A 21821-nucleotide genomic window follows, 5' to 3' on the forward strand; every position below is an offset into this window, starting at 1 on the left:
TAAATTAAACGTTTTACAATGATTAGTGACCAAAAGTTATCCGGCTTTGAGTATGCATTCGACACGTTGACGTGATTTTTGTTCAAACTCTTATTTGGTGTTTGATAGTGTTGGTGCTTTTCAGCTTTTAGTTATGTATAGACGCGAAAAGAGATTGAGAGGCCCTCAAATTTAGCTCAACGGTGGTTTGGTCTACTATATGCCCAACACACACACATGGAGGAGAACCAGAATACAGAGCTATACAATGTGTTCTCACTCTACATTGCTCTAATACATGCCTTATCTACATGTAGGGAGAGAAAAACCGGACTATGGAGAATAGTTGAAAGAGTTTTTTGTATAGGTGTTAAAGATGTTACTTTTGTATGGATTTTACGAGATTTTAAACGTGTGTTTAGCACATGCAATGGACATGTGTTCAATTCCGCTGGAAATCCGGTATGACCATCCATCAATGTCATAGAGTCTATCATGTATCGAAAAAAGTCATGCAGTATCCCTATAACAGAAGGTAACCAACGGTCACCAATACCTTTTAACATCTTACATTTCTTTTTTAATAATGGGATATACTAAAGCACAAGCAGAATCATTAGATGAAGTCCAAAAGAAGAAAAAAGGGTTGGCACCTGCTGCTCTACAGTGCACATCGATAAAATGAAGAAGATCAGGAACATTTTAGCGCGAGTTAATCCAACGATCAGATGATGACCATTATAAATACAAAACTGATGGACTCATTCCGCAATTGACCACAGAATAGACAAACTATTTGTAGATGAAAACGATGCTTGGATGACCTCCACAATCATTCATTGTTCCAGCCTCTTGCTTAGTCAACTCGATGCATTTTTTTCTACGCCGTGCATTGCTGGATAGACTACCAATTAAACATATTTGCCATGTATCTGTATTTAAGGATCAAAATAATAAAAAACACTCGAATGATCAACGCCTATATTTCTGAATTCAATCCGACAAATAAAAACATAATAAACAACTGGCAAACGAGTATATAGCACTGATTAACCGAATCTTAAGTAAAGAAGAGTAATTTAGGATAAAACAAAGATTTACATGGAATATTTGTAAAAATGTTTTATAGTTTACAAGATAATTAATCGATTTTCTTGATAGTTTCTTGAGTTTTTCAACTCGAGGTTGAACAACACATTTAATTCATGTGGGCGAATAACACGAGTACAGAAACAGGTAGTGAGGTTTAGACATAACAACAAAGAGAACAATATGGAATTGCATTTTGTTATGGCCGGTTGAGAGAGCTAATTCTATATTTGAAAAGAAAACAAAATTATTCTAATTTATTAGGAAAATTCGATATTAAAAATCTCGATTCTCCGCACCTGAGATTTAAACTGGATCGCGAGAATGGAAGACTTGGAGTTCATCGTGCGGTCCGTAGAATTCTTCGAACGAGATGTAGCCATCTCGGTCGTGATCTTCGTGCTGGAAGATCTCTTCAGTAATCTTGAGAGGATCTTGCTGCTGCGGTGCTCCTTCTTCAGCAGGGACCTCTTCAGCTTTCTCAGTTGGGAAAATGTGCTTTTTTATGTAATCTGCCACCTTAAAATTAAACCCATGTAAGCATATGAATAAAAGAAGCACACTCAAGTCAACTGAAAGTATAAATAATCAAATCCAATATTGAAAATAAGCAACACCAATTATAGCTGATGAGCAAGTGAGCACACAAAGAGTCCAATTGTTTACCTCTTCTTTCGACAACTGGTTGTTGGAATCACTGTCAATCTGTTTGAAAACATTCTGGGGAGGTGGGGCCTGGTTGATGCCCATCAACTCGACATCAAAAAGCAGTGTGGCACCTGAATGATTTGTAAACATGAATGACTTATTCAGTTTCAGTAGTTTTAATCAGTCATACCGCCAGGAATGATGTTTCCAGCTCCCTTATCTCCAGAGCCCAGCTCTGTAAAACATGTCACAAAAGTCTGCCTTTTCTCCTGTAGTGGCTGTACTTCCTAACCAGCCGAAGTGTGGGAACACAAATACATGTAATGTAAATGTGGATGTGTTTATGCATCCTAAATTAAATTTTAGAGAAGAATTGAGTTGATAATTCTAAGAAAAAAAATTTGAAAGCCCCATACTTTTCTTAACTGTAGGAACACTTTTCCCTTCAATGGTTCTCAGCTTTCGTTTGATGCCATCTAAGGCTGGACAATTTGTGGCTCTGTTAGCAGATTTTGGATTCAATGCTGAATGACCAAAGGATGAGCTGGTTGTAAAATGTGCAGCAACATTATCAAATTTGGTTGTCATCGGTGAAGGACAAGGAGGTTCCAAGATGAGACCAAAGATGGTTTACTTTCTTGCGATTCAGTTAAGTTTCCCTTCAACTGACTATCGTCACCTAGAGGTAATGAAAACACAAATTAGATATATGTATGATCACAATTTATTTAAAAAAAAACAGCATTACCAGGGCCACGAGCTTTTGCTTTTAACTGTCCGAGAAACGATATTAATTCTTTGGGAACCTTTCCCATCTCAACACAATCCTGTTTGTACCATTTGTACAACTGAAGGTACATTGTGTATTCATCTACGTCGTTGCAAGACATTTTTGTTTGGAAAAATAAAAATAAATCAGTAATGGCTGATAGGACCACACGAGGCAAGTTCTTGTGGGAAAAGATCTTCTGAAACCACCATGGCAACAGATTTGCCAGAGCAACAAAGGCAACAACCACGACCGATAGAGATGGCCATCCTATCGCTAGATGGCATTCGCCAACCTATCGCTAGATGGCAGCATTAAGTACACCAGGCTCTAAGAGGATATTTTTGAAAATCGAAAATCTCGAATCGAAATTTAAAAAATAAATTTAACATTTAACACTCATAGTGTTATCGAAGACAATAGAACAAACATTTCTTTTTTAACTTTTAAATTAAGGAGACACTAGAACTAGCTTATAGGACACTAGAACTAAACAGTATTTAAAACTATGTTAAAACTTTGACAATTTGGAATTAAAAAATTTAATTTGGATTTTGTAAATTTTATAACGTTAAAATTTAAAATGTCTTCGAAGACGCTAGAACTAGAAGTAGAGACACTAGACCTAGCTAAATTTTAAAATGTAAATTTTTGACGACACTAGAACTGACTTATGTTTATGTTCTATTGTAAAGTTCTAGTGTCTACATGTTAAAAGGACTAGTGTCTATGTGGGTTATTGTCGCTTTCCCATTTATGAGGCCAAGAAACTTCATATTTTCTAAGTTCTTTTCAGAAATTTTATTTTAATAATTTCCTGAGATTTCAGGCATTTAGAGTAAATATTTTGCAAACCCAGATAGAATGGCAAAAATTCTTCATAATGGTATAGTTTTCGCGATATTTGCTCATCATATAGGACTTTTAAACCAAAATTTCCTCGGTTGTCCAAAATTTGTAGCGTTCAGGCCTGTCCAGATTTTGAGACATTACCCTAGCAGCCGACACACAAATTAAAACCTGACCTTTTATTTAAAAAAAAAGAAAAAATTTAAAAATTATTTTTTTTTATTGTTATAAAAATGATTAGTGAAGAGTGAAGACCGGTGAAGACAAAAGAAAAACCGTTAGAAAAAATAATAAATGATAACGTTCTATGGCTTCATGGCTTCGCTTTCCTGGCGCTACTGCAATCTCTTCGGCATTGGCTTCTAACCGTCAACTTTTGTTTTTTTAAACAAGCTTTCAGAGTCGCAGGTCAGTTTACCTACAAGCTGTCAAATCGCTGTATTTAGTTAAAACTTCTGAATTACAATCGATTTTCCGCCTATTTTTCCCGCTTTTGGGCATTGTGCAAATCTCAAAAGATGACTTCCAAAATGGATGACTATCAAGTTTTAGAAACGTTAAACGACAGTAAATTCGGTGTACGCCACAAAATATCTCGAGCTGACGGTCGCTTGTTTGAACGACGCGAAATAAATTACAAATCTATGGATGATGCACTGAAAGAGGTAATAATTGGTTATCTTTACTTAATTTCTGTATTTGCTTGCTAACACATTAAAAAAAATGAAGATGGTGATATATGAAATCAACACACTGAAGAAATTAAGGCATCCAAACATTATCCACCACGAAGATGCCATCGTTGAAAGGAGATCTTCTACTCTGTATCTAATAACTGAATGTGGTGGCAGTGACAGTTTGCAGACATTGATTGATTATCACAGAAGGTAATTGAGTAAATATTTTTTTTAAATAATGTGTGCTTTGCATGCTAATTGCTAAATCATATATCACAGGTCAAAGACATTTATTAAAGAAGATTTGGTTTGGACAGTTTTGTTACAGTTTTCCCAAGCTTTACACTCACTTTCTCTAGTGCAAGACCCATACAGAAGCCAAATCTTTCACCGCTGCTTGAGGCCATCAAGTGTATACTTCAACTTTCAAACACACAATATCAAGATTGGAGATTTCGGACTTGGTCTCATATCTAAACCCTACTACATGTGCCCTGTGAGTACACACAGTATATGCATTCCATTTTTCTCGCAAGAGCCAATACTCATGATTATTTCTTAACCTATTATTAAGGAGCTACAAAATTTGGGATTGTGCAATGAAAAATCTGATGTTTGGTCAATGGGATGCATCGTCCACGAAATGTGTACATTGAAGACGCCGTTTAGAGTAGAAAACGACTCTAAAAATCAAATCACAGATTGGAAGTACGTTATTCTCTTAACAAGTTACGTTTTCCTACAATCTCTAACCCATTTTACTTTGTTTCGTTTAGATTTGGGAGCATTCCAAAGATTTATTCCCGCGACCTGTTCTCCATTCTACGATTTATTTTGACTCCAGACGAGGAAACGAGACCTTCTCCTCTCATGGTTCTCCATCACCCCATAATTAAAGCGAGGAAAGGAGGTGGAAAGAGAGTAGACGGAAGAAACGGAGTACTGGAAACTGATTTCCCCATGTCGTCTAAAGAAAACCTTACCGTCATTGCTGAAGATACATTGGAGATCTCGATCGCCGACTGCTCCGACCTGTCCCTCAATCAGTACCTATCGATGATGAGTGACCAGGAAACTTCGGCGACGTACATCGATGACGTGGACATCCAATCCATTGAGAATGGAACAGCCTATCCCAAAGCCACATCAAGCGTTCTTCATGCCAGCCCCATGCCATCTCCTATTTCCAAGAACTTCAATGGATCCATGGGGCGTCCGAGATCGTCAGCCGATAATTCGCAAATGTCTCGAAAAGCCACCGAGCTGTTTCTAACGGAATCCCATTTGCAGCGGTGGGCTAAAATGTTGGAAGAGAAAGAACAGGAGCTGGCCCATAAAGAGAAGCGACTTCACTTGTGGGAGACTCAAATCAGAGAAATGTTGAAGCAATCTGGGCCGCTGAATCAGTCGAATAGCAGCAGTCGAAATTCCTATGCTCAACCACACCTGACCAACGAAAGCAGCGGAGTAGAGACTGACATGGACAGTACAATCAGCGCCTACCCCGGAGATTCCGTGTTGGAGCCGACTACAGTGCGAATGGACCCTACCAAAATAACTAATCCTTTCACACGGTATCAGGCAGGCCGGCAAGTTCGTTTCCAGCGATCCGACGACGACAGTCAGGCGAGGAGCGAAGCAGCTTCCAAAATGTTTGCCGAACAGCGACTCCACTGGCTTGAGATGAAGAGGAAGAAACATCAAGTTGCGCAATCATCATCACCACCACCACCTCTGCCACCTAAAATGAGTGGCCCACCCAAACTCGAAACGGATTACATTTTCATGGAGGAAAAATCCATCCCTATTGCAGCTACGAAAACTCGAACGGGCAAGTCGAGTGAGCCAAGAAACAAATTCGAAATGCCATTACACTTAATGAAAGCCGACAAGGAGAACCACGGCGGGAGTCTGAGATATGACCCGTCCACAAAAGGTCCTCCACTTCCTACCCGTCCAACCAGCATAAAAAATAATGATTCCAAAATTTTATCGAACGAATTGCGAGCTAAGCTCAAGTCGCATAATTTGCCCGGTTTACGTTAAATGAATATATTTCCCCTTTTCTTTTTATTTTAAGGTTATTCAAAACAAGGACAGTTTTCCACCCATTTTAAAGAGGCTGTTTAGTTCCTATCATTTATGTTTATGCATTTACATACTCAACTATTTATATACTAACCTTCCGGCGTTTTAAAATGTTACCTAATAGCTTTTTTTTTCTTTTTTTTTGGTCTCCTCTGTCACTTTTAACATAACTGGGCCGGCATGGGCTTTCCCTCCAATGCATTGACAATGTTTTGCGCAGTCATCGTTGCCATAGTAGTTCTCGTTTGTAGCGTCGCGCTTCCAATGTGTGGGATCAGCACTAAGATGATCGAAAAAGAAAAGAAAATTTATAGAGACATTAAGATATTAAGTGGTAGTGTTATCAATGGAATAATACACGAATGATTGGCTACCGCAATTTTTGAGTTGTGTCAGTTCATGGTCCACTGGTAAAGGCTCGGGTGTCATCACGTCAAGTCCTGCGGCTGTTATCTGTCCCGTTTTCAGAGCATGCACCAAAGCACTTTGATCCACGACACCTGTCAAGCGTACAAATACATAAGAATTAAAGATATTAAAATGACATTGTTTCAAATACGTTCTTTCTATACGAAAGTAACGAAACTAATGCAAATAACCTCCTCGGCTGGTGTTTATCAGTACAGCGTTCGATTTCATTGAGGCAAACTGAGCTGTGCCAAACATATTTCTTGTCGTATCGTTCAAAGGGCAGGTAATGATAACCACGTCAGATTCTTTAATAAGATGGTCAAATGTCACGTATTCTCCAGACACCTGAGCAGCTAAATAGATACTAGGATTTAATTTTTAAATATTTGCACTTAATTAAATGAATGAGAGAAAGTGGAGTTCATACCTTCAGGTTTCTCTTGCCTCCCACAGTACATGATCTTTGCTATGTCAAAGGGTAGCAATCGTTTGGCCACAGCCAGACCAATACTCCCCAGTCCAACAATTCCTACTTTGGCTCCAACTAGTCCACCTCCACACATCCATAGAGGTCCCCAAGCACTTTTGGCCCACCCACCACTGTTCACATATAAAGCAGTCTTCAAAGTAAATTTTGAACAGAGTAAAAAAAATATTTGATTTCAATACTTAATGATTTCATCACGGGCTTCAAACAGCCTCCTTGTAGTGGCTAATGTTAACGCAACAGTTAACTCAGCTGTGGAAGCGGTATGGACGTTGGGGGTATAGCCCACAGATATCTTTCTTTTTTTTATTTCGTTCATATCCAAGTGGTCATAACCGACAGACATTGTTCCTATGACTTTCAGCTGCGGACCTAAATTGAGATATTTAGATTATTAGGAGCGTTAACAGCACAGCAATTCCATTTCATTACCTGCTCTTTCTAAGACTTCGTGGTCTACCTTATCAGTAATCAAGCAGAAAAGCCCATTCTTTCCAGAAATCTTGTTCAGAAGATCAATTCTGGAAATCGGGGAATGATCTGGCATCAATTCTACTTCACACCTAGCAAGAAATTAAACAACACAAAAAATGTAAAATAAACAACCACAATGCCAATATAGGTATACTTTTCTTCTAGTATCCTAATGGCGCTTTTGAGTATGTCCCCACGAGTGACGAGAACCTTGGGTTTGTTCATTCTTTGACTATCGTAAAACGTGTGACGTGAGTTGGCTTTCAAAACCCAGCTATCGACAACATTTCGTGCAATAGCATAACATCTTGCTAAAATAGCGAGCATTCGGCATCAGGCTTGATAGACTATTGTTTTTAAACTTTGGGTGTTGCTGCAGAAAAGTAAATTCCAAAGATTTATTCCCGCGACCTGTTATCTATTCTACGATTTATTTTGACTCCAGACGAGGAAACGAGACCTTCTCCTCTCATGGTTCTCCATCACCCCATAATTAAAGCAAGGAAAGGAGGTGGAAAGTGAGTAGACGGAAGAAACTGAGTACTGGAAACTGATTTCCCCATGTCGTCTAAAGAAAACCTTACCGTCATTGCTGAAGATACATTGGAGATCTCGATCGCCGACTGCTCCGACCTGTCCCTCAATCAGTACCTATCGATGATGAGTGACCAGGAAACTTCGGCGACGTACATCGATGACGTGGACATCCAATCCATTGAGAATGGAACAGCCTATCCCAAAGCCACATCAAGCGTTCTTCATGCCAGCCCCATGCCATCTCCTATTATCAAGAACTTCATTGGATCCATGGGGCGTCCGCGATCGTCACCGAGTTGTTTCTAACGGAATCACATTTGCAGCGGTGGGCTAAAATGTTGGAAGAAAAAGAACAGGAGCTGGCCCATTAAGAGAAGCGACTTCACTTGTGGGAGACTCAGATCAGAGAAATGTTGAAGCAGTCTGAGCCGCTGAATTAATCGAATAGCAACGGTTTACGTTAAATGAATATATTGCCTTACATTCTCTTTTCTTTTAAGGTTATTAAAAACAAGGACAGTTTTCCACCTTTTTTAGAGAGGCTGAACTTGGCTCATATCATTCATGTTTTTGCATTTACAAATTCATTCATTTATACTATAACCCCGTGGTGTTTTGAAATGTTACCTAATGGTTTTTTTCTGTGTCTCCTCTCTCACTCTTGCTTTTAACATAACTGGGCCGGCATGGGTTTTCCCTCCAATGCATTGACTATGTTTTGCGCAGTCATCGTTGCCATAGTAGTTCTCGTTTGTAGAGTCGCGCTTCCAATGTGTGGAATTAACACTAAGATGATCGAAAAAGAAAATTTATAGAGACATTAAGATATTAAGTGGTAGTGTTATCAATGGATTAATACACGAATGATTGACTACCGCAATTTTTGAGTTGTGTCAGTTCATGGTCCACTGGTAAAGGCTCGGGTGTCATCACGTCAAGTCCTGCGGCTGTTATCTGTCCCGTTTTCAGAGCATGCACCAAAGCACTTTGATCCACGACACCTGTCAAGCGTACAAATACATAAGAATTAAAGATATTGAAATGACATTGTTTCAAGTACGTTCATCGTGTACGAAACTAATGCAAATAACCTCCTCGGCTGGTGTTTATCAGTACAGCGTTCGATTTCATTGAAGCAAACTGAGCTGGGCCAAACATATTTCTTGTCGCATCGTTCAAAGGGCAGGTAATGATAACCACGTCAGATTCACTGAGAAGATGGTCAAATGTCACGTATTCTCCAGACACTTGAGCAGCTAAATAGAGATTGGGAGATAGCGTATTTAAATATTTGCACTTGATTTTTACGAATAAGAGAATGAGTTCATACCTTCAGATTTCTCTTGCCTTCCACAGTACATGATCTTTGCTATGTCAAAGGGTAGCAATCGTTTGGCCACAGCCAGACCAATACTCCCCAGTCCAACAATTCCTACTTTGGCTCCAACTAGTCCTCCCCCACACATCCACAAAGGTCCCCAAGCATATTTGGCCCACCCACCACTGTTTACACATAAATATATCTTTTGAGCAGACTTTTAAGAAAGTAAATAAAACTTTTGCTTTCAATACTTTGTGATTTCATCATGGGCTTCAAATAGCCTCCTTGTGGTGGCTAATGTTAAGGCAACAGTTAACTCAGCTGTGGCAGCGGTAAGTACATTGGGGGTATAGCCAACGGATATATTTCTTTTTTTTATTTCGTTTATGTCCAAGTGGTCATAACCAACAGACATTGTTCCTATGACTTTCAGCTGTGGACCTAAACTGAAAAATTTACAATATTAGCAACATTAACTCAATTCAATTTCATTACCTGCTTTTTCTAAGACTTCATGGTCTATCTTATCGGTAAGCAAACAAAAAAGACCATCCTTTCCAGAAATCTTGTTCAGGAGGTCAATTCTGGAAATCGGGGAATGATCTGGCATCAATTCTACTTCACACCTAGTAAGAAATAAACATACAAAATGTAAAATAAACAACCACAAGGGCAATATACTGTAGGTATACTTTTCTTCTAGTATACTGATGGCGCTTTTGGGTATGTCCCCACGAGTGACGAGAACCTTGGGTTTGTTCATTCTTTGACTTGTAGTCGCAAAACGTCTGACATGAGTTGGTTTTAAAACCCAGCTATCGACAACGTTTCTTGCAATAGATATCTTGTGAAAATAGCGGAGCATTCGGCTTCAGGCTTAATCGACTTGTCAACAATTGACTTGTTGTTGTTTGACTACTTTTAAATTACTCAAACAGCGATGCCAAATTCCTTCGAAAATCAATTACTACGAAATCAACAGATGAATTTTAATATCGCTTTCGCTCCCGGCCTCCCGCTCATATTTGCTTGTAATAAAAACCTGCGGACATGGAATTTCATATTTATAGACTTTAATATCTGTTGAAAACCCTGCTAGCACAATATTGGTTAAGAGAAAGGAGGTTTACCATTTAAAAAATGTCCGTGGTACACCTTGCCGAAAGAGGTTATTTTTATTTTTAAGCAAATTTGAAGTATGCAAATTAAGCAAAAAAATGCTAATTTCAAAGTAAAGCATGCAAATTTTCAGATAAAATATGCAAAAAAGTAAGCAAAAAAGTACAACTCAAGGTAAGTTAATTGAATTGAATCCAAGTTTACTCGTTTTTCATGACTTTTACAACTTATCGTGGTTAAAGTTGGCCAAAAGTATGCGAATATAATGACGCCAAAAAAGTACGCAATTTATGCAAAAAAATACGCAAATGAAGCAAATATTACGTCGATAAAGCAAAAAGTATGCAAATGAAGCAAAAAAACGCAACCGAAGCAAAAAAAAAAAAGTATGCTAATTAAGCAGTCCGCAAAATTAATCCAAAAGTACGCAAATTTTTAAGCAAAAGAAATTTTTGCTTAGTACACCCTAAATAAATGGGGATGTGGGGTGTAGTGGACTAGAGCGTCAACACTTTGGAAAAAGGCAATGAGGCTCTGGTTTCGAACCCCAGCTGAACCCGTCATAAAACTGTAAGTAGCGCCCTTGAGGCAGCATGCATAACACAGGATTCTTGATTGCTTTCAAGGATATGACGTTAAATATACTGCGGTGTGTTCAATCACATCTAAATTGGAAACTGAAGGCGCTTTGAGCATATCATGGAAAGGCGCCATATAAATACGTACATTACATTACATTAAATTCCCAATAAGTGGTGAACCCCTGGCTGTCAGCAAAGTTCGACGTGACGTGAATAATGAACGGGGAAAAGACCCTCTCAACATCGTCGTGTAGGCATATAGTCATCATCATTTCAGATTAAAGATATGCAATTCCCGTTACTGCGCAGCTGCTGTGCTGCCGATGATTATCCCTGCACGCCATTAAGATACTAATAGACCCGGTTTTTTTTACTTATTTTTCGGGAGAAAAGAATCTCATCTCACGGCCGTCCAACTTGGTGGGACACAAATCGATTTTCATCAAAACTCGGCTGATGCTCGCGGGGGCTACTGGTATTTAGTTATGAGCATATTAACATGTATTGGCATCAGGAGGAACAGCCAAAAAAAGAAAAATTACAAAAATTGAGAAAAAGGTTGAAAAATAATAAGAAAATGGGGCAAATATAATTTGATACAGAAACAGATCTGCAACTCTTGAATCGTGACTAATTCTGCGGAAGAACTCATTCGTATACGTTAAAAATTGTGTTGAGCGAACAGCATCAATATCGAGAGTTCGTGAGAGGTAGTAGTTACGTCGACATGGTATTAATATGCAGGTACGCAGCACCTCGCAACATGGATCATACAAAATAATTAATAAAATCACACGCAAAAACATTGTCAATTCACATCATCAAAATCATGTCTCCTGAGAGTCAAAAACAAAAATTATTTACGACATTTCATTTCATTTTTTTTTTACTGTATATCGGCTCACACAAAAATGTTTATCCGAGTTATTAAAAATCTTTCACACAAGTTTGTCCTGACTTTAAATTATTATTATTATTATTTTCGTATACACGTGTGAGACATTTGTTGAAGTGCAATTGGGAGCACCGAGAGATGGCGTTTCAAGCGCTTTTGTCGACCAGCAGCAATTCGCTGGTTTTATTGGACGTGTCTACCGCGACCACGTCTCGGACCGAGACCGTCGGCGGCTGATGGTCGACATCGCCGCCGCCGACGGATGGGTTGCGCATCATCCGCTCGTAGTTTTGCGACAAATCGATCGGCGCCGGATGGAAGCCTCCCGTTCCGCTGTCGTCGTCGTCCGTTGTCGACGGCGGTTGCTGGGGGACGACACCGCGGGCCGTTTGGGCGGCCAGGACGTGCTGGCTGAGGGCCAGCTCGGCGGCGGCGGCCGCTGCCGCCGCCGGAGAAGCGGCAAAGTAAAGGCTCAACTCTTCCAGAGTGTTGGGACGGCGGTGGAAGTGGCCGTTGTGGTGGTGGTGCAAGTTGTGGTGCGGATGGACGACATCCATCGAGTCGTCGTCGTCGTTGCCTCCGCCGTTGATCCGCGATCCGGGAGATCCGGTGGACGAGAGATTTCCGCCTTGAGCTAAAGAAACGGCAACGGCGATGGATTGGCGGTAAGGGCGGCCAGTCACGATTCCCAATTTCTTCACCTGCAGACGAAAAGGGAAATGACGGAATGTTGGATTTTACACGGGAAATTTCGCAACGATTGTAATCGTAATAAGTTCAGAAGAAACGAACCTTATCGTAAAGAGTGCGGGAGGGAACGCCGTAGAGTCGCGATGCCTGCAAGGCACTCTGCCCGCTACGGACGGCCTCGATGGCGGCAGCGATATCGTGACGAGTGTACTGTCGGTAGCGCTTCAATTCCGGCCGGTTGCCATTATTGCTTTTGCCGTTATTGACGTGATACTCGGACAGCGAAGAACTTTGCGCCAAATCTGCATCGAATTTTTTTAAATTTAATTTAAGTTTAATTTCATTTAGAATTGAATGTGAATGCATTACCTTTGACGTGATTGAAGACGGGAGAATGGTTGGATTTGATTCGATCAGTCGACTGTAAAAACAATCAAATAACAAATTCAATTAATCACGGAAATAAAAATGAAATTTGAATTCATTTGATTCATACCATGGGCTCTTCACGGTCATCTTCAGGCGGATTGGTTTCTGAACTGGACGATCCATCTCTTTCCTTATCTAAACTGCTATTGGTCCTCTGTCGATGAAATTCAATCGATTGAAATTTGTTGCCCAGAGAAAATTTGAAAATAATGAAATGTACCTCGGGAGTTTTGGCAGGTGAACGTTTAAAGAGGGGCATCTGGAGTAGGCTGGCCGGAAGGTGTTGAACGACCGGCTGAGGCTGCTGCTGGACAACCGGAGGAGCCGGAAGAATATGTGAGGCCGCCGCTGCCACCGACGCCAAAGTGTGAATTTGCGGAAGGAATCCGGAATTGGCTGTGTGACCGGAGGTGGGCTCGAAGCTGAGACCGGACAATCCGGCCGGACTTCCGGCGCTGTCCTCGGAGTAGAGTCCCTTGACTTTGAGCGATTCGGCGGCCTTGAGGAGAGCGCCGACCTGCTCCTGAGCGACGCTCACCTCTCCCCGGTAGATGAACTCGAGAATGGCCTTCAATTCCGCCAGCTGGATGTCTTTGAAGACGACGATGGGATGCTGCTGCGGCGAGCCCAGGTACAGATTGTCGTTGACGAAGAGCGACTGGAAGTAGCCGGAGCAGGCGGCCAAAATGATCCGGTGACACTTGATGGAAGCACCTCCGCACGACAGCGTCACATCCGTCAGCGCTTCCGTCTGCAGTAAATGATCAAAAGCTCCCAACAAATTCGAACGGTGCTGATTCCAGCGGAGGCAGTACTGCTGTTGCGGACTTCCACCCATTTCTCTGATCACTTAAACAATTTCAAAATTTCCCCAGCCCCCAAATAATAATATTTAAATAAATCAAACTAAAAAAACAGACTGAGAGAGAGAGAGAATCGTGCAGAGAGGTCTCTCTTCGATCGCTTCACTTGTGCAACTGAACGCCAATCAACGGGTGGATGGCTCCTTTTGTAACATCCAACCCGGGGTGGTGTGGCACAAGTTGGTCCACCCTCCGGCTCACCGGAGGGTTGCTGGAAGAGGAGGGCAGAAGATGTTGTAAAAGAAAAAAACTTTCCATGGGCCATAAGGAGGGGACAGAAAAAAAGGTTCCAGGTCACAGTATATATGTTTTTTTTTTGGCTGGGAGGGAGGGTGCAATGTCAACCCTCCAATCTTATTTTTTTACAATACGACAGCTAAGAAAAAAGTTCTTGTTGGTCGCTTTCTTCTTCTTCGGTTACGTCCGATGGATAAAGAACCTTTTTCTGGTCCTATAGACAGCCCTATACATACCACCAACACAAGTCTAATAGCTATTTTTTCGGTGGAAATAAATCAGACGGCAAATGCGTGCACAGACAGCGGTGCTGTACATATCAAGTCGAAATGCGACGTTGTCTACGCGCGATCAATAAATGTGTTGAATTTTTTGATCATCCAAATTCGAACATTTTGGTCGATTGCAATTTTTTGAGGGGATTTTTTGGTTGTTTTTTCACAGGTCAGCGCAACTTTCTCACGGCCTACTTTTCTATTATAAGAGGAAATACAAATTTGATATTGGGTGAAAAGGGGGGGGGAGGAACCCAAGGGGGGTGGAAAGAGGAACGTAATTTAATCTCTATAGAGAGAGAGCGGCCAAAAAAAGGCCGACGACGACGATGCACATGTCACCGACGCAATAGGCTAACTACCTGTCGTTAGACATTATAGGCATAGTAGTATATACCTGGCTCCCCCCCTTCCCTTAGGGATGAACATATGCCGAATGATGACGCCACAGCCTGTTAAAGTAGGCCAAACTTTATATTGCGGTGGTGGCGGTGGTGCTGTACAGATATTGTGTGTGTGTACTGTATAGTATACGACGCTGATTTTTATATTCTTTCCCATTTCCTGCTGGCGCCCCTATAGAATAAAAAATAAAATGGACGTCCTGTGTGACAAAAAATAAAAAAAATTGATAAAATAAAAATTTCATTACAAGGTGGGCAATAACAGAATCACATTCAACCATATAGAAAACCGGATGGAATAAAATTGCGTCACATTTTTTTAAAAATAAAAATAAAATGGTGGCATCTTCATTCCCTTCCCCCCTTCTCCCAAAAATAAAAATGTTTCAATGTCAAACATGTCCGCACACTTTGAGGTGATGCAAAGTGCAACTCTGCACACACACACACACACACAAATGTCGGTGTTTTGCCTTTTTGGGGGTCTTAAAAATCCGAGTCGATTTCGCCACACGCATAAACATTATTATAGCCCTCCCACCCATTTCGCAAGGTTTGCGCGCGCCCCCCTATGTATTCGCCGTCTTCAGTTCAAAAAGGGAAGCCGCCATCGCGAAACTAACGCCATAGTCTCTTTCGCCATAGTATAAAATTTTATTGCACCTCTGCGACGATGGACGATGGCGAGTTTGGCGCTCGGCAGACACACACCGCCAGCGCTGCTGAGCGCTACAAGATTTTTATGAAGATCACCAACGAGCGCGGCCTTTTTTTTTGTGTCATCTATAACAATTTCGACCATTAAATATAATGTGTGTTGTTGTGGCCTAAATTTTCTGTGTTTTTTTTTCGTTTCGGCTCTGTCGGCCCATCATATAAAACAAGTGACCACCGATTCGATTTTGTTTTGTTTTTTTGCGCGTTGGTTTATATGTAGAGGGGCGAAAAAATAAAAAAAAGTAGGGCGATTGGAAAAAGGTAAACAAAATGTCGGGTATGGCGTCATGAATAAAAATTTTTTTTTTTCTTCTTCTCAGATTGAAATTGGATAGTAATGAAGATGATGGGTTCGCCTGTAGAATAGTTGAGCCTGGGGATTGCTGGGCTGGGGGGAATGATTTCCGCCGCTCTTCATTGACGTTGTGGATCACTGTCGGCTCTGCTCAGCAGTCACTCGACTGCACAATTCAATTTGAAATCTACAGACGGCCCTTTTTTTCTTATTTTACCTTGTATATATATATCGAAATACACCGGTGATGTAAGTCTACTCGCAGACTTATAATATCTACTACGCCGCAGAGTAAAAACATTCGATCTAAATATTTCAAAACGGCGGGATTTTACACATGAAACTTGCATCGAATGCCGCCAAGCTTTGTGTCAACTCAAATAAGTAACCGGGAATTTATTTCCCAAAAAAAAAGATGAAACCTGCTATTATTATTTCTACAAAAAAAAATATTATCATTACTTAAAAAAAAAAATAACAAAAAACAATAATAATTATTAGAAAATAATAATTTAGAATGACCTATTTATTTTTTTTTAAATCAATTTTTAAAATTTGAATTAACGGCCAAAAAAAACATTTGATCCTTAGACCTAGATAAATTTATTATTCAGTCTGCGTGTCACCCCCACCGTAAAAGAAAAACGTGGAGAAAAAATCAGGTCGTGCCAAAAAACAAAGTCGTTTCGATCAAGGCCGAAAGATGCGCAGACACATCCAATATAAAAAAATCCAGTCGGCGAAAACAACAAGGTAAAAAAAACAAGTTTCACTTTACTTGACAACCTTTTTTCGCTCTGTGTGTTATTTCTTTTTTTTCTACCTAGCATCTTATATTGTACTAGTACATCTAGCCTAGATATATATCGGTGTCTGTTTGGATTCAGCATCTCGAAACTACCTGGTCGCGCGCGCCATTATTTTATAGCTCAAGTCGCAATAATATTCTTTCTCTCTCCCAAAGAAAAAGGACCTTTCTCTTTCTCTCTCTTTAACGGCCTGCGTATTATTCAATTTTTCAGACAATTTGCTCTCGAAAAATCTTCTCTCCCCTCCTAGCTGCTGCTACTACTCCTACTACTACTACTACTACTATAGAGTTGGACATTTTTAACGATTATTGGCTCTTCTCCGTAGAGAGTGGGCGCACGCCCGGCATAGATCTGCGCTGTTTTTTTTTTCTTCTTTAAAAAAAGAAAGAAGCGACACCCTCGTACAGATGGCGGAGGTCCCCCCCCCCCCCAAAAAAAAGCCGCTAAAAAATAAAAAAAAAAGTTGACAACAAAACATAAAACACCATTTTCGGTTGTAACGTCCGTAACGCTTTAATACGAGCGAAATGTGTTTTTTTGTGTGTGTCTGGCGAGCGCTTTCACGAATAGAGTCGTACTAATAAATGTCACTTTACTAATATTATGAATTTACTTTTAAGAAGAAGAAAAAAACACGATTGGATTTTTTCTTCTTTTCCAATAATTCACACCGGAGCGTATGCAAATGAAAGACAAAAGTTGTCATTATTTATTCATTTCCTTTCTCGTATAGGTTTAATGACCTTATAATTTCGTCATTATCGTCGGCCCGGTGGGCGGCACTAATGGCGTTAACACATCATTACAAATGCAAAAAAAAGAATCGACCGTTTCTAAAATAAAGTGACAGAAAAAAATCGTCACGGCATAAGGAACTATACTACCGTGTTACACGTTACCTGTTTACACGGTGAAAATTGGAAGCTAACAAGACGAAAAAAAAATTTGACGTTTAAATTTTATGTCCATTTTTTTTTTCTCCTGTTTCCAACCCTTTTTTTTCGGTTATTCGGTACTGATTATCAAACCCCCCTAATATTTGAAAACCCCACTTTTTTTTACGTCATTTTTTCTTACTAGGATTTTCCGTTAAAATTTTTTTTCCCATGAGAAAAAAAAAGTTTTAGTTTTTTTTTTTTTATCCAACACTAAACAGTGTTGGATGTATAACACGCATTCCATAGTATATATAACCGCTTTAGTTTTATGACCGTTTCTAGTCCCCCCCTTTATTTTTTTTTTACAAACCCCATCTAATGCCATTTTTTTTCCCAAGAGTTACGAAACAACCGAGAGTGAAACCGTGAAAGAAAAAAACAACATCGGTTGCAAGTTCAGCAGGGCAAAAGGGTTGCAATAAAATAAGATAACAAGAGACAACTCTGTAATAGACCGTAAAAAAGGTTTCAACCTTCAAATAGTTTTTCGGTACCTTGGATCGTCACAGGACCCGGCCCCTTTTTCTTTTCCCAGATATATATACACACACACACGTTCCAATCTCGAGTGGTAACATTAAAATGATGTTTGCAACAATTGCACAACATTGGACACAGGTGAAATAAAAATACGACGACGCCAATGAACTTTGGCTGTCGATCGAATCGATTCAAAAGTTCATTGTACAGACGAAACAAAAATTTATTTCGATATAGACACCCAATTACTAGAATATATGCGCCAAGTCGATATTACCCCTGTACAGACAGTTGTACTGTGTACGTGTGTTGACGTCATGGCCAGTTGCGTTTTTGGGTGTTATATGACTAGGGGGGGAAAGAAAGAAACTGGGCAAAAAGGGCAATTTGAAAATGGCCGCGCGCGCAATGACCAGTTGTAAAACCATTCCGGGTAAAAACTTGTGGGCGAAACTAATGGCCTTTTTTTTTTCCCAAAAAAACCGGAGCAGTTAAAATGCAATATATTTTTTTTTTTTCTCAGTATAAGGGATGGCTTTTTTTTGTCCAGGCAATTTCGGATGCAACACAGTGGCCACACCATTTCCAGTGATGTCTCCACTTTTACTTTCGAAAACAGTTGGAAGGCGCGAGCGAACCATTTCCTGCTGCACATTGATTTGTAGTTATTTCGAGTCACAATACGCACACAGGCAGCAGCACGCGACTTTTTTTTTTTGGCACCCAAAGATTCCAATGTACTCGTTATAATCAAATTCGAGATAGAAGATATTTCCAGGCAATATTCTAGAGTTACCAGGTTTCGAACTTTTGGTTCGTCTGCTAATTAGTTTGACAAAAGTTTTTGTACATTTCTCTGTCTATTCCAACCCACTCATAGAGAATCTTGGCATGTCAAATTGGTAAAACAAAGTAGGAAATATTGCACTTGCCTTGGTTGTGATAACTGGATTGAAACATCTCCCAGGTGATGGCTCTATAACGACGTAATCAATTGACGCACGCAGACGACATTTTTTCGGGGTTCCCACGTTTCCGTGAATGAAATAATTAAAAAAAACACAGAAAATGTTTCACATCAAAAAGGGTGTATTTTTGTTTGTTTTTTTACGTCAACAGTCAAGCAACTACAAATTGTATAGGGGGGTAGGGAGAGAGAAAAAGTGGATTTTTTAAAGAGGGAAAAATAAAAACAAGAAACTTTTTTGTCTGAAAATTTTTTAAAATGTATCGACTACCAAAACCGAACAGAACAAATTTGGGGGAGAAAACAACTGGCCAACAATTCAATCAACATTTTCAACAGCAAAAATATTCCGACAGTCGAATTCATGTAGTTTTGAATCATTCAATTGTTTTTGTTTAAACTTTATTCGTTCAAGTTTTTTTTCGTCGAAACTTTTTTTCTTTTTTCAAAGTTTTTTTTCTAATTCTCGCATCAAGAAAAAAAAAATGAAAACAAATATTGAAGGAAATAGGACGAAATAACAAATGAGACGAATTGAAAAATCCAACGAGAATTTGATGAGGTGCAGACGCGAAAGAGAGACGATTGAAGAGCGACAATTTTTTTCATAGTCTGTTTTTCTTTTTTTTTTTAACTACCGGAAATTTGGAGGAAAAAATAAACAAACAAATAGGTAAAAAAATTGGGCAAAAAATAATAAAATAAAATAAAAGGGGGGGAAAACCAAAAAATTGAAAAATTTCGAACCGAGACATGTTTACCGGGGAGGGATTTAAACGCCAATGTGTTTTTTTTTTCTTTTAGTTACGCAATCAGAATAAAGAGAAATAAGTGAAACCGGGTCGGAAATTTTGTGAAAACAAAACCAAAAAAAAAAAAAAACATTTTTTTCCTTTTTTTTTCAAGCCAATCAAAATTCAAATGAAAAACAATTTTTGAAAAAGAAGAAAACAAAGAAATGGGAGTGTCCAATTGGGGGGGAGAACACGAAACATGTGTGAATAATGGTAGCACAGTCATCTAAAAAAAATAAAGAAATTCATAAGAAAACACACACCTTTTCGTTTTTTTAAATTTTGGTTGTCATCATCAACAACTCGACACAATCAGAGGTATAATTTTTGACGTACTCGCCACATGCACAACGAAAAAAGGAAGGAGTTTTTAAGGGGGAAAAAAAGAGAGAAGGAATTTTATTTTCAACGGGTCGCGTATTTCGGGTATTTTTTGTGTGTGTTCTCTTCTTCTGATTCTGTCATTACAAATAGTTCATTGGTCTGCTTTACGTATAAACAAGTCTGAAACGACCAAATGCTGATCTGTACGAATTTTATGGGGTATTTTATCTCTTTCATTTCTCGCGTATCAAAATGAATCAAATTATTATTTTTCTTCTTCTTCTTCGTCTCTCATTTGGGCGGGAGGGTGTCTTCATTTTGTTTTGATGCCGAAATAATTGTGGGGTTTTCTTGTTGGGGATGAACAAATTTGCGCTTTGAATTCGATGGGATTATTTTTTGTTTGTTTTACTTATTAAATAGGATGGGGTGGATTTTCAACGTCTGCGTGAAATGGGTCATTCGAAAAAATGATCAAAACAAAATAATAATGAAAAAAAAAAGATTGGATTGAGTTTTGCACCTGAGATAGTTCTTATATGAATATATGTCAAATATATAGTATGTTTCTTAAAAAATATAAAAGTTATTATTATTATTATAGATACTTGTAGATTGATTCGGAGATATCGGATGGAGATATAGATATTATTACTGTTATCAAAATGTGTGGTAGTGGGTTTGTATTGTATGGCGGCGATTAATTATTAATATGAATGGTTTTTGTTTTGCTGTGTGGTTGAACGGTCTAGAGAGAAAAGGCAAAGAAGAAACAAATCGGCTAATATAGGAACTGTGTGCTACATCATGATTGGACCATCTTCATCGCAACGTTTATAATATGTGTAATTAAAATCTGTATTTTTAAAAAGATCAAAAAATGAATAAAACAAAATAAAATAAAAACTAATTGGTTTGCTAATATACCTGACTTCAAGAATTGATGGGAGGTATATCAAGTTTCGACGGACAGTTGATGTTTTTTCTTTTAAGTTTACCCTGAGTCTAGCGCTGGTTTTGTTTGAATTGTACAGCTTTTATTTAATTTCGTTAAAAAAAAAAAACGGCAAAAAAATGGAGAAATTAAAGAAAAAGGTTGAACTGATTAACTGGATTTGCTTTATAGTATGATGGGTTTTTGATGAATTCAAATAAAATAAATTGTCTTTTTGAATGACCAGTTCGCCATCTTACCCACAGGTGGCAGCGCTAGTCAACAAAACGGCGGGACTTTTGACAGAAATGATGTGGGGAAAGTGTCGATGTCTTGATTTGGCGCGAGATTTGAAATAAACTTGTGAAACAACTGAAATTTCAAGAAAAATGAGAGGCGCGCGCACAATTAAAAAAGAGAGGAGCAATAGTTTGGAAAAAATCATTTCCTGAGGTAGACATGAGCAAAGAGGTGCTTCCATAGTCGTTAACATTGCCTCTTTTCTTTCGACAAAATTAATATTTAAAAAAGAATTTAATAATTAAATTCGTCCCTTCATCGTCTCGATTTGAATGTCCCAGAGCGTCAAATTAGAGCAGCAACAGCAGAGTCAATCATCCGCAGTGCAATTACAACAAACATACGCACCAGCGCGCAATTCCAAAAAAAGATTATTATTATTAATAATCAAGACAATATTATTAATTGAAAGTTTTAAAAAACAAAAAACAAAAATGT

General features: G+C 39.1%; 3 protein-coding genes and 1 long non-coding RNA gene across 10 annotated transcripts; 1 reads left to right on the forward strand and 3 right to left on the reverse strand.

The window, feature by feature from the left end:
- Positions 1 to 946: 946 nt before the first annotated feature.
- LOC124337354 lies at positions 947 to 2748 on the reverse strand. 2 transcript variants are annotated; one of them, XR_006917248.1, is made up of 6 exons: positions 2465 to 2748; positions 2133 to 2395; positions 1907 to 2066; positions 1735 to 1847; positions 1368 to 1587; positions 947 to 1292 (listed from the first exon to the last, which is right to left on the reverse strand). It is a non-coding gene; the product is annotated as an uncharacterized LOC124337354 (long non-coding RNA). The 2 variants fall into 2 exon arrangements; XR_006917247.1 differs by having other exon boundaries at positions 947 to 1587; positions 2465 to 2744.
- Positions 2749 to 3697: 949 nt separating this feature from the next.
- Positions 3698 to 6478, forward strand: LOC124336952 (probable serine/threonine-protein kinase nek2). Its single transcript, XM_046790916.1, has 5 exons — positions 3698 to 3999; positions 4064 to 4221; positions 4291 to 4507; positions 4586 to 4719; positions 4788 to 6478. Exons 1-5 carry the CDS (start codon positions 3853 to 3855, stop codon positions 6055 to 6057), a joined length of 1926 nt encoding a protein of 641 aa, XP_046646872.1. The 5' UTR covers positions 3698 to 3852; the 3' UTR covers positions 6058 to 6478.
- On the reverse strand, positions 6245 to 10268 carry LOC124337074 (glyoxylate reductase/hydroxypyruvate reductase-like). Of its 3 annotated transcripts, none has more exons than XM_046791103.1 (8): positions 10022 to 10268; positions 9825 to 9955; positions 9581 to 9770; positions 9339 to 9511; positions 9100 to 9264; positions 8884 to 9009; positions 8724 to 8794; positions 6245 to 6308 (listed from the first exon to the last, which is right to left on the reverse strand). In XM_046791103.1, exons 1-8 carry the CDS (start codon positions 10192 to 10194, stop codon positions 6261 to 6263), a joined length of 1077 nt encoding a protein of 358 aa, XP_046647059.1. In that variant the 5' UTR covers positions 10195 to 10268; the 3' UTR covers positions 6245 to 6260. The 3 variants fall into 3 exon arrangements, with proteins under 3 accessions (XP_046647059.1, XP_046647056.1, XP_046647058.1); XM_046791102.1 differs by lacking the exon at positions 6245 to 6308 and adding an exon at positions 8140 to 8338 and having other exon boundaries at positions 8636 to 8794; XM_046791100.1 differs by lacking the exons at positions 8724 to 8794; positions 8884 to 9009; positions 9100 to 9264; ... (2 more) ...; positions 9825 to 9955; positions 10022 to 10268 and adding exons at positions 6474 to 6599; positions 6699 to 6863; positions 6938 to 7110; ... (1 more) ...; positions 7430 to 7560; positions 7626 to 7969 and having other exon boundaries at positions 6245 to 6379.
- A 1244-nt stretch (positions 10269 to 11512) lies between these two features.
- LOC124336978 (protein tramtrack, beta isoform-like) lies at positions 11513 to 16185 on the reverse strand. 4 transcript variants are annotated; one of them, XM_046790963.1, is made up of 7 exons: positions 14816 to 16185; positions 13964 to 14117; positions 13264 to 13892; positions 13109 to 13197; positions 12984 to 13033; positions 12717 to 12916; positions 11513 to 12625 (listed from the first exon to the last, which is right to left on the reverse strand). In XM_046790963.1, coding segments are annotated over exons 2-7 (1524 nt in total). In that variant the 5' UTR covers positions 13965 to 14117; positions 14816 to 16185; the 3' UTR covers positions 11513 to 12070. The 4 variants fall into 4 exon arrangements, with proteins under 4 accessions (XP_046646919.1, XP_046646921.1, XP_046646920.1 ...); XM_046790965.1 differs by lacking the exon at positions 13964 to 14117; XM_046790964.1 differs by having other exon boundaries at positions 13264 to 14117; positions 14816 to 16184.
- Between the last annotated feature and the right edge of the window lie 5636 nt (positions 16186 to 21821).

The sequence above is a fragment of the Daphnia pulicaria genome, chromosome 4 (genome assembly GCF_021234035.1).
Source record: "Daphnia pulicaria isolate SC F1-1A chromosome 4, SC_F0-13Bv2, whole genome shotgun sequence".
Classification (NCBI taxonomy): domain Eukaryota; kingdom Metazoa; phylum Arthropoda; class Branchiopoda; order Diplostraca; family Daphniidae; genus Daphnia; species Daphnia pulicaria.